Source organism: Rhinoraja longicauda, chromosome 17, assembly GCF_053455715.1.
Source record: "Rhinoraja longicauda isolate Sanriku21f chromosome 17, sRhiLon1.1, whole genome shotgun sequence".
In the NCBI taxonomy this organism is placed as follows: Eukaryota; Metazoa; Chordata; class Chondrichthyes; order Rajiformes; family Arhynchobatidae; genus Rhinoraja; species Rhinoraja longicauda.
The window spans coordinates 38,446,620-38,463,562 of NC_135969.1; the positions used below are offsets into that span (position 1 = coordinate 38,446,620).

Consider the following 16,943-nt stretch of genomic DNA (forward strand, 5'->3'; position numbering starts at 1 on the left):
TGCAACCTTGTACAGAAGGATGCTGAGAGTTGCTGGTGGATTTAAGATGTCCCTGTATTTCTGGTATTAAATCTATATACTAAAACTCTCATTTGTTTTTTTGTCCCTGAACTACAGCCAAAACGGTACACGATAGCGCAACAATTTTGGGCCCACTTTACTCACCGTCGTCCCTTTGGTGCTAATGAGTTTCATTGCAATTGTTGTTATATTTTTTAAGTTATTCACATTTTAAAGTTTAAACCTATCTCATAGGGAGGGAGGGGGGGAGGGAGGGAGGGAGGGGGTGGAGGGAGGGAGGGAGAGGGGAGGATGAGGGGGGTTGAGGGGGATGGAGTGGAGGGGGAGGGGGAGGGAAGGGGGGAGAGGGGAGGGGGGAGAAGGGAGGGGTGGGGGGGGAGAGGGTGCTGCACGAATGCAGAAGAGGTTTGGGCCCAACAGGTCCGCTTGGTCTAGTATAAAATAAATGTAAATAGATCCTTGGTGGAGGTTCATGAGTTATAGGAGCAGAATTAGACCATTCGGCCCATCAAGTTTACTCCGCATTCAATCGTAGCTGATCGGTCCTTGGGGCATTGAATTAAATTCACCAACAGCAGCTGCTTTCTTCCAATTTAAGGTCAAATCTAGGGGTGGAACAATGTTGAGACAATGAGTACACAGTTTTCAATTCCATCCTCAAGTTACCAGAAAATGCAATGATCCAGTGCCAACGGAGAGTAGGCCCTAGCCTACATTCAGGCACAGGCCTATAAGTTGAAATTACCCATTTAAAGATTGAGAATAGGTTTGGGGGGGGAGGTGGTGGCACAGTAGCGCAGCAGTAGAGTTGTTGCCTCACGGTTCCAGAGTCCCGGGTTCGATCCTGACCACGGGACATGGCTGTGTGGAGTTTCCACGTTCTCCCTCTGACCGCGTGGGTTTCCCCCGGGTGCTCGGTTTCCTCCCACATTCCAAAGGCGTACAGGTTTGTAGAATAATTGGCTTTGGTCAATTGTCCCTAGTATGTAGGATAGAACAAATGTAAGTGTGACCGTTGGTCAGTGCGTTCTCGGTGAGCCAAAGGGCCAGTTTCCACGCTGTGTCAATGAACTTAAGAAAGATATTAGTAAGACGTGTCCCGGCCTGAAAGAAACAGCATGGAAACAGGCCCTTCGGCCCATCGAGTCGGCGCCGACCAGAGATCACCCCGTAAACTAACACAATCCTACACACCAGGACCAATTTACAATTTACAGGACCCAATTAACCTATAAACCTGCACGTCTTTGGAGTGTGTGAGGAAACCGGAGCACCCAGAGAAAACCCACGCAATCACAGGGAGAACATGCAAACTCCATACAGGCATCACCCATCATCAGGATTGAACCCGGGTCTCTGGCGCTGAGAGGCAGCAACTTTACCGCTGCACCACAATGCCGCCCCTGACCTCAGGTGCTGTCCATGTGTAGTTTGCACATTCTCACTGTGACCGCATGCGTTTCCTCCGGGTGCTCCGGTTTCCTCCCACATCTCGAAAACATGCGTGTTTGTAGGTTAATTGGCTTCTGCAAATTGGCCCAAGTGTGTAGGGGGTGGATGGGCAAGTGGGATAACATAGAGCGAGTGTGAACAGTTGACTGATGGTCGGGGTGGACTTGGTGGGTCGAAGGGTTCCCTCTGCTGCTTACGCTGGACATCAACCTGCTTCGAACAAATGGGTTCAAGACTCGCAATGTTGTCTTGGAAGCTGCTTTTCTATTGAGATCCCGCTGTAAGATCACGCTCAAATCGTAACGTAATTTTCCATTTCTGCTCTACATCAAAGAAAACGTTTGCAATTTATGCAGACACACTTATTTTGACCATGTCCGCTAGTTGGATTTGACAATTTATTCATGAGCAGTTTGAAGCATATATATGAAATATATTATAAGGCTTTCTGACTATGTTCAGATGCGATGCTTTCAAATAGAATAGTAAAATAGAACAAATTTTTTGGGTTTTCTGAACACTGAACAAATTTAATCTGTAAAATTGTTCTGCCATTTGAACATCTCTGCCCACTGGCTCTTAATGCGATAACGTTTCTTCTCATTTGAAGGGTTCGACAACTAACCCTAATAAACTTGGAAATGACAGTATGGGAAAGCAAAAATGTAGATAATTTTAAATTGTAATCATTGCCTCCAGTGATGTAATTCTGGAATCTAATATATAGCATTGCAATAAATGTTCAGTCTGAAGGGTCGCAAAATGTCACCTATCAATGTTCTCCAGAGATTCTCTCTGACCCGCTGAGTTACTCCAGCACTTTGTGTCCTTTCATGTTTTGTCCTTGTTCATTTTCGCCTGTGAAATACCTCCACTAATCATTGACAGGAGATCATGCAAGCACTCCTGAATGTTGCCTTTGTGTCAGTCACATTCAGATAGAGTTTTCATTGGAAATGGCTTATTTATTTTAGTTAAGGTGGATAAATCATAAAGGAAATAGATTGGGTGAATGCACAGAGTCTTGTGCCCAGAGTCGGGGAAATCAAGAACCGGAGGACATAGGTTTAAGGTGAAAGGGTAAAGATTTAATAGGAATCTGAGGGGCAACTTTTTTTACATAGAGGGTGGTGGATATATGGAATAAGCTGCCAAGGGAGGTAATTGCGCCAGGTACAATGACATCATTTAAAAGACATTTGGACAGGTACATGGATAGGAAAGGTTTAGAGGGATGGGGTCAAATGTAAGCAGTTGGGACTAGCGTAGAAGGGGCACCTTGGTTGGCAAGTTGGGCCAAAGCCTATTTCCGTGCTGACACTAAATCTAGCTAGTTGTATATTTCAATTTAATTGTGATCAGTCCAATGATATTGCACCTACTTATAAAATAATCATTTTAATTTTAGAATATTTTGATGGAATGTGTCATAAATTTGCATTGACATGCTGCGAAGTTAACAATGTTTTTGCAGAATGCCCTTGCCATTATCATTCACTTTAATAGTTCAGTTCAAAATTATAGTGTCTTTGGGTAATAATTTGAAAGTCAATGCAGTCATTTAGACCGTTCTAATGTATTACATGTCCATCAATATTAAGGACATCCATTTTAGATCATTTAGCATATATCATTGTCCAAACATACTTTTCCGCCGTTTTCACTTCATAATGAGCACGTCGGCAGAAACTAGAAACTAACTTTGCAACTGATCACTTACTTATTTCTCCAGCATGCAATTAAAGGGAGTTTAATAATGTTACAAACACCAGACAAATACTGCAACCGTTTTTATTGCAAGTGGACACAGAAATCAGGAGTAACTCAGCGGGTCAGACAGCATCTCTGGAGAAAAGGAATAGGTGACGTTTTGGGTCGAGACCCTTCTTCAGACTGAGAGTCGGAAAGGGAAACGAGAGATATAGACGGCGATGTAGAGAGATATAGAACAATCGAATGAAAGATCTGCAAAAAGGAAACAGGCCATTGTTAGCTGAGTGCTAGGTGAGAACCAGTACATATAATGAGACTCAACAAGACAACTTTGAAGCTGGTATGGCTTGGGTGGGGGAGGGATGTAGAGAGAGGGTATGCAGGGGTTACTTAAAGTTAGAGAAATCCATTCATACCACTGAGTTCTAAGCTGCCCTAGCGAAATATGAGATGCTGTTCCTCCAATTTGCGTGTAGCCTCTGACAATGGAGGAGGCCCAGGACAGAGAGGTCAGTGTGGGACTGGGAAGGGGAGTTAAAGTATTTGGCAACTGGGAGATCAGGTCGGTCCAGGCGGACTGATTATTGCAAGTACTTATAATGACTATTTATTGCCAGTATCCCTGCTCCAATTGCAGCCACTGTTCTGCTCATGGTAATTGTACTCCCTTTATCTGGGTAAATAATCTTTTCTGGTCTCTCACTAATGTGATAGTCTCTCCAGCCATAATTAGTGCCTGTTTATATTTGGCCTGCCATGAAACTGAATCAGACTATTTTTTTCTTTTGCTTTAGGAAAATAACTGCAGATGCTGATACAAATCGAAGGTATCACAAAATGCTGGAGTAACTTAGCAGGTCAGGCAGCATCTCAGGAGAGAAGGAATGGGTGACGGTTCGGGTCGAGACTGAGTCTGAAGAAGGGTCTCGACCCGAAACGTCACCCATTCCTTCTCTCCTGAGATGCTGCCTGACCTGCTGAGTTACTCCAGCATTTTGTGATACCTTTTCTTTTGCTTTACTGCTTGAATCTTCCTTCCAGTTTTGCAATAGCTTCCATCCTGCATTTTACTCTTATTCATCTGATTCCTCTCTGTCACCACACTATGTGAAATAATTTCCAATGAAAGCAGGGATGCTTTCTGTTGAGAGAGCAGTTCGGAATGTCATTCTTTTTACCAGTTAGTTGTGCTGACTAGTGCGAGCTTGTTTAACATAGAACATATAACTGTACATCACAGGAATAGCCCTGTGGCCCACGGTGGGGCGGCACAGTGGCGCAGCGGTAGAGCTGCTGCCTTGTAACGCCAGAGACCCGGGTTCGATCCTGACTACGGGTGCTGTCTGTACGGAGTTTGCACATTCTCCCCGTGACCTGCGTGGGTTTTCCCCAGGTGCTCCGGTTTCCTCTCACATTCCAAAGACGTGCCGGGTCGTAGGTCAATTGGCTTCTGTAAATTGCCCCTCGTGTGCAGGTTAGAACTAGTGCAGGGTTGATCGATGTTCGGCACGGATTTGGTGGGCCGAAGGGCCTGTTTCCATGCTGTATCTCTAAAACCAATGTCCATGACAAACCATGCACAGACTTACCACTGACTGGTCAGCGCGCAACAAAATCTTTTCACTGCATGTGACAATAAACAAGCAAGCACACTTGCCGAAACTAACACTTAGCTGCCTGCACATAATCCATAGCCTTCCATTCCCTGAATTCCCATGTGCCTATCTAAAAGTCACCTAATGGCCACTATCGCTTCCACCACCACCTTCCAGGCACCCACCACCCTCTGTGTTTAAAAAAAATATGTGCCCGGTACAGCTCCTTTAAACACAAAATGCTGGAGCGGGGCAGGAAGCATCTCTGGAGAGAAGGAATGGGTGATGTTTTGGGTCAAGACCCTTCTTCAGACTGAAACCCGACCCGAAACGTCACCCATTCCTTCTCTCCAGAGATGCTGCCTGTCCCGTTGAGTTACTCCAGCATTCTGTGTCTATCTTCGCTTTAAACCAGCGTCTGCAGTTCCTCCCTACACATTTTCTTTAAAGTTTTGCTCCTCCCACCTTAAAGCTATGCCCCCCTAGTATTTGTTATTTCCATCCTAAAGCGCAGCGGTAGAGTTGCTGCCTTACAGCGAATGCAGCGCTGGAGACTCAGGTTCGATCCTGACTACGGACGCCGTCTGTACGGAGTTTGTACGTTCTCCCCGTGACCTGCGTGGGTTTTCTCCAAGATCTTCGGTTTCCTCCCACACTCCAAAGACGTACAGGTATGTAGGTTAATTGACTGGGTAAATGTAAAAATTGTCCCTAGTGTGTGTAGGATAGTGTTAGTGTGCGGGGATCGCTGGGCGGCACGGACTCGGTGGGCCGAAGGGCCTGTTTCTGCGATGTATCTCTAAATCTAAAATCAGATGGTACACAAAGCAGGGAGGAAAGGAGATGATACTGAGAGAGTTTGCTGTTGAGGAGCAGAAGGAACCTTGTTTGGCACCACTGGGTCATAGGTTTGGCACATAATGACCAGCATGGAGTAGTTAAGACAAATAGCTTGTTTCAAATCTCTGCAATTATCATCATCGCAACAGGTGTTTCCAATCTGTGATACACTTACAAATTAATGCTCCGAAACTCACAATTACTGGAAACTGACCGCATAGAAACATTTGAAACAAGGGATTACAGATGCTGGTTAATACACAAACGGCCACAAAGTGCTGGAGTAACTCAGCAGGTCAGGCAGAACATGGATAGGTGACGATTCAGGTCGGGCCTCCACCATTGGGTCATTTGTTTCCAGGAGCAGAATTAGGCCATTCGGCCCATCAAGTCTACTCCGCCATTCAATCATGGCTGATCTATCATTCACTCTCAACCCCATTTTCCAGCCTTCTGGTCGTAACCCCTGACACCCATACAAATCAAGAATCTGTCAGTCTCCGTCTTAAAAATATCCATAGACTGGACCATCCACAGATTCACCACCCTCTGACTAAAGAAATTCCTCGTCATCTCCTGTCTGAAGATAAATTCTTTTATTCTGAGGTTATGGCCTCTGGTCCTGGACTCTCCCGCTAATGGAAACATCCTCTCCGCATCCACTCTACCCAGGTCTTTCACTATTCAGTAAGTTTCAATGAGGTGTCCCCCCCCCCCCCCTCAACCTTCTCAATCTTGTCCCGACCTGAAACATCACCCATCCATGTTCTCCAGAGATGCTGCCTGACCTGCTGAGTTACTCCAGCACTCTGTGTCCTTTTGCACATAAAACATGGATGTATTAATAAGCTCATCAGAGAACACAATAATCTGTATAAGAAAATATTCCCTGCAAAAATCTTATTGAAATTTGTTTGCAACAAGTGGGGAGTCGTTCATCAAGTTGGTTCAAGTGATTTGGTGTGAAGTAATTTAACAGGGAACTTTTCATTGCGTTCACACAATACACGATCCTTCTTTATATCTATATTCTTCATCTCCCCTTCCTCTTCCCACACTCACCTTTCTGTCCTGGGCCTCTTCCATTACTAGAGTGAGGCCACGTGCAAATTGTAGGAACAGCTCCTCATATTTTGCTTGGGTAGCTTACAGCCCAGCGGTGTGAACATTAAATTCTCGGATTTTTAGTCACTTCATCTTACACTCTCCCCTTTCCCCCTCCCTTCCTGCCCCCCTCCTTCCTTGTTACCCTCTATTCCTCCTTCCCCACTCCTCCCTCCCTTCCCCACTCCCCCCTTCCTTCCTCATCCCCCCTTCCTTCCACACTCCCCCCTTCCTTCCACACTCCCCCCATCCTTCCCCACCCCTCCCTTCCTTCCCCACTCCCCCCTTCCTTCCCCACCCCCCCATCCTTCCCCACTCCCCCCTTCCTTCCCCACTCCCTTCCCCACTCCCCCCTTCCTTCCCCACCCCCTTCCTTCCCCACTCCCTTTTCTTCCCCACTCCCCCTTCCTTCCCCACCCCCCCTTCCTTCCCCACTCCCCCCTTCCTTCCCCACTCCCCCTTCCTTCCCCACTCCCCCTTCCTTCCCCACTCCCCCCTTCCTTCCCCACTCCCCCCTTCCTTCCCCACTCTCCCCTTCCTTCCCCATTCCCCCCTTCCTTCCCCGTTCCCCCCTTCCTTCCCCACTCCCCCTTCCTTCCCCACTCCCCCCTTCCTTCCCCACTCCCCCCTCCTTCCCCACTCCCCCTTCCTTCCCCACTCCCCCCTTCCTTCCCCATTCCCCCCTTCCCCACTCCCCCCTTCCTTCCCCACTCCCCCCTTCCTTCCCCACTCCCCCCTTCCTTCCCCACTCTCCCCTTCCTTCCCCACTCCCCCCTTCCTTCCCCGTTCCCCCCTTCCTTCCCCACTCCCCCCTTCCTTCCCCACTCCCCCTTCCTTCCCCACTCCCCCCTTCCTTCCCCATTCCCCCCTTCCTTCCCCACTCCCCCCTTCCTTCCCCACTCCCTCCTTTCTTCCTCCCTCCATCCTTGCCCTCCTTTCTTCCACCCTCACTTTACCTGTTCTACTGTTCTCCGTGTTGTTTCTCTTCAGGTCACACCTTCCCGAGCCACCAATGGACCTACCAGGCACTGCCCTGCCTCAGGTCATTTGCGGCCGGCCTAAATTGGTCCTGGCCTCCAGCTCTTCACCTCACCCGTCCCCTCACCGCTTACTTTCAGTCTGAAGAAGGGTCCCGACACAAAACGTCACCCACCCTTTTCCTCCAGAGATGCCGCCCGACCCGCTGAGTTACTCCAGCATTTTGTGTCTATCCTTCTTTTGGTGTTTACCCTGGAAGCGAACAAAGATAACAGTTTTAACAAGCGTGACAAAATTGTTCGGGAAGGTAAGTTGTGTTTCCTTCTGTGCTGTAATGTCCTTCCAGGGAGGCGCGGTGGCGCAGCGGTAGAGTTGGTGCCTTACAGTGCCAGAGATCCAGGTTCGATCCTGACTACGGGCGCTGTCTGCACGGAATTTGTACTTTCTCTCTGTGTCCTGCGTGGGTTTTCTCCGAGATCTCCGGTTTCCTGTCACACTCCAAAGACGTAGAGGTTTGCAGGTTAATTGGCTTAATAAAATTGTAAAATTGTCCCGAGTGTGTGTCAGACAGTGTTAGTGTACGGGGATCGCTGGTCGGTGTGGACTCGGTGGGCCGAAGGGCCTGTTTCTGCACAGTACCTCTAAAGTAAACTAAACTAAACTTCTAGCCAGTCATCCTGGAGACAATGATTAAACAGCAGAATGCTGGAAACATTCAGCAGGTCAGGCACCATCTGCTGAGTAGGAGACAGAGTTAATGTTTCATGTTGATGATCTTTCTTCAGAACTAATAAAAAAGGAGATGTCTGCAGAAAGCAAAAGAAAAATGGTGACCGTGACACGTAATTATTCCGTGCCGTTTGATTGAATTGTCGGAACCAAGCCAGCCTTGTGTTGCTGAGTTAATGGACTGAGTACTGCAAGGAGTCAGATGAACCCTGTTCTTCAGTGGCTGCGTGAATTATCACGGGACCCTTATGTGTAACTTAAAGTTATCCTGGAATGCAGGCTTCCTGGGAAAGGTCATTGTGACTGGTGTATATGTGGGCATCTGTCCAGAAGATTCAATGATACCTCCATGTGCAGTGAAATTCTTTGTTTCTACACATGCAATCCGGTAAAAGCATACAGGCAGCCACGGTGGCGCAGCGGTAGAGTTGCTACCTTACAGCGCTTGCAGCGCCGGAGTCCCGGGTTTGATCCCGACTACGGGGGCTGTCTGTTCAGAGTTTGAACTTTCTCCCCGTGACCGCGTGGGTTTTCTCCGAGATCTTCGGTTTACTCACACACTCCGAAGACGTACAGGTTTGTAGGTTAATTGGCTTGGTGTGTGTGTAAATTGTCCCTCGTGTGTGTAGGACAGTGTTAATGTGTGGGGATCGCTGGTCGGCGCTGACTCGGTGGGCCGAGGGGCCTGTTTCCGCGCTGTATCTCTAAACTAAACTAAAAAAGTAGACCAAACCCAGACAGTGCACAAAGGGTCTCCACATTTCTGGCACTGACAAAGTTACAAAAGTTAATCGAACAGTCCCCCATCGTTCTCAGCACCCCCCCCCCCCCCCCCCCCGCTGGGTCCCTCTTCATTCTCAGCGGACCATCCATCTCTCCCCCCCCACTGCCAGGTGCCCCAACATCCTTGAGATCCCTCCTACGTTGAATAAAGTTATATTCATTCATTCATAAAGACTGCCACAGCATGGCAGACAGCAGGCTCCTGAAGATCTCAGGTGCTGCACTGAAGATAGAATGTAGAATAGTCCAGTCCAGGAGCACAAGCCCTTCGGCCCACAATGTCTGTGCCGGACATGATGCCAAGACCATCGGTTGTCTACCTGCACGTAACCCATATCACCCCCTTTCCTTGCATTTCCAGACGCCTGGCCCAAAGTCTTTTAAATGCCACCAAAGTATCTGCCTCAACCACCACCCCAGCAATGCGGTCCAGGCACCCACTGCGCTCTGGGTAAAAAATGAAAGCTTGCCGCACACATCTTCTGTAACCTTTGCCCCTCTCACCTGAAAGCTATGCCCTCTAGTATTTGATTTTTGCACCCTGGGGAGAAGGAAAAGGCCAAAATGTACATCCATGTCTGCCAGCAACGTATTAGCGCAGAATGCTTGATATTAGGACAAAACTCCCTTAGCAATTGTTGTGCCATTCCCCACAGAACCTCTACCACTCGAAGTGGTTACAGAAACCACCAAATACTTGTAGAAATGCATCAACAGTCAGAAGCAATCAAGCTTCAACGAGCACTCCAGCAGTTCATGAACCTTGCAGATGTCACCCCTGGGATTCCTTCCTGGTGCTTCATGCCTGTTCACCCATGTGAGGCTACAACAGAGCATGGCCTGGAGTGCTAAAGTCTCAACAGACAGTGTTGCAGGATAGCCACCTTCAGATCTGCAGCGACAGACACAAAAAGCTGGAGTAGCTTAGCGGGACGGGCAGCATCTCTGGAGAGAAGGAATGGGTGACATTTCGGGACGAGACCCTGACCCAAAAACGTCACCCATTCCTTCTATCCAGAGATGCCGCCCGTCCCACTGAGTTACTCCAGCATTTTGTGCCTATCTACATTTGTATGGGTGATCTGTGCCCTGAATGGACTCGGTGGGCTGAAGGGCCTGTTTCCAGGCTGTATCTCTAAAACTAAAACTGAAGAATCTCTAAAGTTAAAGAACAAAAAGAAATGAGTAATATCTAACTGTAATATGTTGCCAAATTTGCTGTACCGCATCGGAACTTGCTAAAGCTTCAGGAATTTTTTTGTTTAAAAGCAGTGTTCAGTTTTGGGCGATTGTGTTCTTTTTTTGGAAAGGAAAGATGTTGTCAAACTGGAAAGGGTGTCGGGAACATTTAGGAAAATGTTGCCAGGACTCGAGGGCCTGAGCAAAAGGGAGTGGTTGAGCACGCTTAGACCCTATTCCTTGGGACGCAGGAGGGTGAGGAGTGATCTTATAGAAGTGTACAAAATTGTGAGAGGAATAGATCGGGTAAACGCACACAGTCTCTTGCCCAGAGTAAGGGATTCGAGAACCAGAGGACATAGGATTAAGGTACTATCGCAACGTTGAAGAAACATTTAGACAGGTGCATGGATAGGACAGGTTTAGTGGGATATGGGGCAAAGGCAAGCAGTTGGGATGAGTGTAGCTGGGACATGTTGGCCGGTGCGGGCAAGTTGGGCCGATGGGCCTGTCTCCATGCTTTATGACTATAACTCTCTGGCTTTCTTACCTGTATCAATACTGCTTCTGTGCTCCAATTAGATCTCTATTTGCTGAGCGGTGTGTGACATTGTTACTCTGTGTGGCTCTCTGTGACTCAGGGACATGGCTTTGTCTCTCCTTGAATAACCTGGAGTGGGCAGACGGTTGTGGGCATGAGTGCCTTAATCACTATTTGGGAGCAGCGCTTTCCTTTTTGGTATCCCCATAAATACATTCCAATCATGACCACTCGATGTCATGGAGTGATACAGCGTGGAAACAGGCCCATCGGCCCAACTTGCCCACACCGGCCAACATGTCCCAACTACACTAGTCCCACCTTTAGTTTAGCTTAGAGATACAGCGCGGAAACAGGCCCTTTCGGTGCACTGGGTCTGTGCCGACTAGCGATCCCTGAACATTAACACTATCCTATACCCACCAGGGACAATTTTTACATTTATTAAGCCAATTAGCTTACATGCCTGTACGTTTTTGGAGTGTGGGAGGAAACCGAAGATCTCGGAGAAAACCCACGCAGGTCACGGGGAGGATGTACAAACTCCGTACAGACGTCGCCCGTAGTCAGGATCGAACCCGGGTCTCCGGCACTGCATTCGCTGCAAGGCAGCAACTCTAACGCTGCTCCACCGTGCCCATCTAGGCACACCTGCCTGCGTTTGGTCCATATCCCTCCAAACTTGTCGTTGTTTTAATTGCTTTTCCATCTTCCATCTTTCAGTCGTGTGCTTCGATGCCAAGATCAACTTCGATGACAACGCAGAATTCAGACAAAAAGAGATATTTTCTCAGGATGATGTGTCTGAACTTGATCCTTTGGAGAGGCAAGCGGCAAAGTATGACCTCAAGTATATTGGTTTGGACGGAAATATTGCATGCTTTGGTAAGTAAAATGATTATTTTAATTAAAAAGTACTTAAAGGATATTTAATTCCGCAGAAGCCGACGCATTTGTTTTCTGTATTAAACAGAGACACCTCTGTTGATGTGCCCAGATATTTTGTTTGAATATTAAGTATTCAGACTTAGCAGCCGAGGCAAAACAACGCGACTGGCGTGCCCAGGTGCTCCCTGTAGAGGTTGGTTGTAGAGGGTTTGTAGCCGTGTCAACAGCCAGACTCCTGAAGTGAATGGGAATCAGAGGACAGGCCTTCCAGCAAGCCGCCAGGTCGCTGTCAGAGGCTGCCGAGCGAAGCAGCAACTGGCTGTGGCTGAAGAGGAAAGACTCCAACTGGGCTGCAAAATGACCAGCAACAGGGGGTAAAAACGGAGGGGTGCTCACCTGGGACGCCAGGTATTGCTGTTGAGCCCTCTGGAGGTGTCGTGGGCCTATCAACGAAACACCAAGGAAGGAGGGTGCACACCTGATGACCCCAATGAAGTCTTTACCCCTACCCCCACTCAAGAGATTAAGAAGGTGCCGATTACAGTAGGGATTGTAATACCAAGTCCGAGAAGCTCAATTGAAAGAAATACTTTTAAGGAAGATAGACACAAAAAGCTGGAGTAGCTCAGCGGGAACAGGCAGCATCTCAGGAGAGAAGGAATGGGTGAAGTTTCGGGTCGAGACCCTTCTTCAGACATGTTAGCTTCTTCAGACGTTGAGGGAACCTTCCTCATTTATCTTTAGTCTTGTCAGTTGAATGAGCTTTTTCAATAAAAAGTTGAACTTTTTAATACAGGCACAAGGAACTGCAGATGCTGGAATCTTGCGTCAAACACAAAGTGCTGGAATAACTCACAAAGTGCGGGTCATGCAGCATCTCTGGAGGACATGGATAGGACTGTTTCCCGGTACACATTCAGAGATGGACGTCAAGTGCTGCTGGAAGGTCACCAACTCGGTGAAAGACGCTCTTTGGTCGGCCCAGAAACTCGTTGACCTACCAGCGGAGCGACATTTCCGTCAGGGAATGTCACCGCCTGGCCCGCGCCAGACTGCAGGAGTACGTGCTGAGGGACGCGCTGAAGCTCGGTGCAGCCAACGCCAAGGCTCTGTGGGGGAGGACCGCAGTCTGGGGTCCTTCCGCTGCTGCCCACTGGGGGGCAGGGTGTGGTGGAGACGCCCCTCAAACAAGGGGAGGGATGTCATCCCAGGGGGCCACGTGAGTGGCAAGGGTGCCGGGTATAACGATAGTTCTGTGAACACTACCAAATACAACACCAATGAATGTCTGAAGAAGGGTCTCGACCCGAAACGTCACCCATTCCTTCTCTCCCGAGATGCTGCCTGACCTGCTGAGTTACTCCAGCATTTTGTGAATAAATACAATAGACAATAGACAATAGGTGCAGGAGGAGGCCATTCAGCCCTTCGAGCCAGCACCACCATTCAATGCGATCATGGCTGATCACTCTCAATCAGTACCCCGTTCCTGCCTTCTCCCCATACCCACTCACTCCGCTATCCTTAAGAGCTCTATCCAGCTCTCTCTTGAAAGCATCCAACGAACTGGCCTCCACTGCCTTCTGAGGCAGAGAATTCCACACCTTCACCACCCTCTGACTGAAAAAGTTCTTCCTCATCTCCGTTCTAAATGGCCTACCCCTTATTCTTAAACTGTGGCCCCTTGTTCTGGACTCCCCCAACATTGGGAACATGTTATCTGCCTCTAATGTGTCCAATCCCCTAATTATCTTATATGTTTCAATAAGATCCCCCCTCATCCTTCTAAATTCCAGTGTATACAAGCCCAATCGCTCCAGCCTTTCAACATACGACAGTCCCGCCATTCCGGGAATTAACCTAGTGAACCTACGCTGCACGCCCTCCATAGCAAGAATATCCTTCCTCAAATTTGGAGACCAAAACTGCACACAGTACTCCAGGTGCGGTCTCACCAGGGCCCGGTACAACTGTAGAAGGACCTCTTTGCTCCTATACTCAACTCCTCTTGTTACGAAGGCCAACATTCCATTGGCTTTCTTCACTGCCTGCTGTACCTGCATGCTTCCTTTCATTGACTGATGCACTAGGACACCCAGATCTCGTTGAACTCCCCCTCCTCCTAACTTGACACCATTCAGATAATAATCTGCCTTTCTATTCTTACTTCCAAAGTGAATAACCTCACACTTATCCACATTAAACTGCATCTGCCATGTATCCGCCCACTCACACAACCTGTCCAAGTCACCCTGCAGCCTTATTGCATCTTCCTCACAATTCACACTACCCCCCCAACTTAGTATCATCTGCAAATTTGCTAATGGTTAGTATCATCTGCAAATTTGCTAATCGATACCTTGGATTTGTACCAGCATCTGCAGTTATTTTCTTATACTAATGAATGTATGTATGTCAGAAGAGTTTTTGCACAGTTCAGAAGTGATAGGTGCAGAATGAGTCCATTTGGCCCATCAAGTCCAGTCCATCACTCAATCAGGGCAGATCTATCTCTCCCTCTCAATCCCATTTTCCTGCCTTCGCCCTATAACTCCTGACACCCGTGCTAACCAAGAATCTGTCGAACAGTTCTTCTTTTGTGTATATTTTTTATTGTGAATAAAGTTTATTTTTGGAAATTTAATAAAATATCAAGGGTTCTGCTTGAGGAAAGTCTACGTGCACCATTCACCAAAGGAGATGTCGACACAAACAGAATGGGTTTGTTTTGACCATGTACTTCCTTCTACCTATTTGGCAAGCTTACAAAGCTGGAAAATGTACACCGATCAGCCAAAACATTATGACCACTGACAGGCGAAGTGAATAACATTGTTACAATCTTGTTACAATGGCACCTGTCAAGGGGTGGGATATATTAGGCAGCAAATGAACAGTCAGTTCTTGAAGTTGATGTGTTGGATGCAGGAGAAATGGGCAGGAGTAAAGACCTGAGCGACTTTGACATGGGCCAAATTGTTACGGCCAGACGACTGGGTCAGAGCATCTCTGAAACGGCAAGGCTTGTGGGGTGCTCCCGGTCAGCAGTGGTGAGCACCTACCGACAGTGGTCCGAGGAGGGACAAACCACAAACCGGCGACAGGGTGTTGAGCGCCCAAGGCTCATCGATACGCGAGGGCAACGAAGGCTATCCCGTCTGGTCCAAACCGACAGAAGGTCTACTGTGGCACAAGTCACAGAAAATTTTAATGGTGGTGACGAGAGGAATGTGTTACAATACACAGTGCATCGCACCCTGCTGCGTATGGGGCTGCACACGGAGGACCAGCAGCATATTAGGCATGTGGTCATAATGTTTTGGCTCATCGGGTCATAATGTTTTGGCTGATTGGTGTATCAGACGTGACTAAGTTTCTCAGTCACGATAGAAATTCTTTCTTTACATCAATTCTTTACATATTTACTTACATCAATTTATCTTGCAGTATTGATGATTTTTACGTAAGAAAACATGAATCAGAGGGCAATCATTGCTGTTAGATTTACATTTTGATTGAACAGGTTCAACCAATTTGTTAACTGGTATTTATTTGTAGCAACAGCATGAAGCTCAATAAGTCTTAATGCTCCATTCTTCATGTGAAGGGCCCCTACTACGGTAACAGCTGCTAAACCTAAAGGTTTGTGCATGCAACTGTTCAGAAGAATGCTAGTCTTTTACATCATTTTGACATTATTTTCACTGGTGTGCTATGAAATTGATGATTTGTCAAATTGTAAAAGATGATGCCTTTCTTATAAACAGTTAATGGAGCCGGTCTTGCCATGGCCACGTGTGATATCATCGATCTTCACGGAGGCAAACCAGCAAACTTCCTTGACCTCGGTGGTGGTGTACAAGAGGACCAAGTGTACCAAGCGTTTAAGCTGTTCACTGCAGATCCCAGGGTAAGATGTGTTTCCAAACAGAGCAAGCTGTGAAATTATAGTCATGCAGCACAGAAGCATGCCCTTCTGCCCAGCTCGTCCATGCCAACCAGGATGCCCCATCTCACCTAGTCCCATTTGCCCACGTTTGGTCTACATCTCTCTAAACCTTTCCTACCCATCTACCTGTCCGAGAACGATTGACAGCCTGTACTCGCTGGAGTTTGGAAGGATGAGGGGGATCTCATAGAAACTTACCAAGTACTGTAATGAAAGACACGCATATATATACGCATATATATACATATAGTATGAGAAAATAACTGCAGATGCTGGTACAAATCGAAGGTATTTATTCACAAAATGCTGGAGTAACTCAGCAGGTCAGGCAGCACCTCAGGAGAGAAGGAATGGGTGACGTTTCGGGTCGAGACCCTTCTTTAGACTGATATATATATATATAATATCAGACTATATATATATATACATATATATAAGTGGAGATGTACGAAGGAATCAAAAGTTTTTATAAAAGTCTTTCTCTATATATGTATATATATATATGTGCACGCACGCATACAGATGATGTACAAAGGAACTAAAAGACCTTCTTATGCAGTAAAAGGAAAATCAGTGGGGGAGGGTTTGTGGATTGCAAAGTTGCATACTATGTTCAACATGGAATTCTGTCAAACAACAGCGTGGATCTTTAGAATTGTTCCCCATCTAAGTTTATTCCTAAAAATACCTTGCAGCATAATGCCTTGCTTTTGACAAGGTCCCACACAAGAGATTAGTGTGCAGAATTAGAGCATGGTGTTGGGGGGTGGGGTATTTTGGATAGGTACATGGAAAGGACAGGTTTAGAGCGATGTGAACCAAACACAGGCAGGTGGAACTAATGTAGCTGGGACATGTTGGTCGGAGTGGGCACGTTGGGCCAAAGGGCCTGTTTCCACACTGTATGACTATGACTTTGTTACCTCTATGACTACTGCTTCTGTGCTCCTATTCGATCTCTATTTACCGAAAAGTATGTGACATTGGAACTCTGCTTACCCACACGTTATCTGAATTGATTTGCTAATTGCATCTCCATTCTGCAAACTTATTAATATTGTGGTTTGTTGTATCCCTTGCTGTAGTATAATAATACGATGTCGTCTGCAAAATTCAAATTCAACCTTCATTACGAATCCAAATCGATAATGTAAATAATAGCTTACAATTA

The 16,943-nt window shown here is 47.1% G+C and overlaps 1 protein-coding gene across 1 annotated transcript in view; it reads left to right on the plus strand.

The window, feature by feature from the left end:
* suclg2 (succinate-CoA ligase GDP-forming subunit beta) overlaps positions 1–16,943 on the plus strand; it is a 271,539-nt gene that overhangs the window by 194,446 nt on the left and 60,150 nt on the right. The window contains exons 8-9 of the mRNA XM_078414531.1: positions 11,659–11,820; positions 15,591–15,733. Of these exons, the coding sequence (XP_078270657.1) occupies positions 11,659–11,820; positions 15,591–15,733 (305 nt within the window). The remainder of the gene's footprint in view (positions 1–11,658; positions 11,821–15,590; positions 15,734–16,943) is intronic.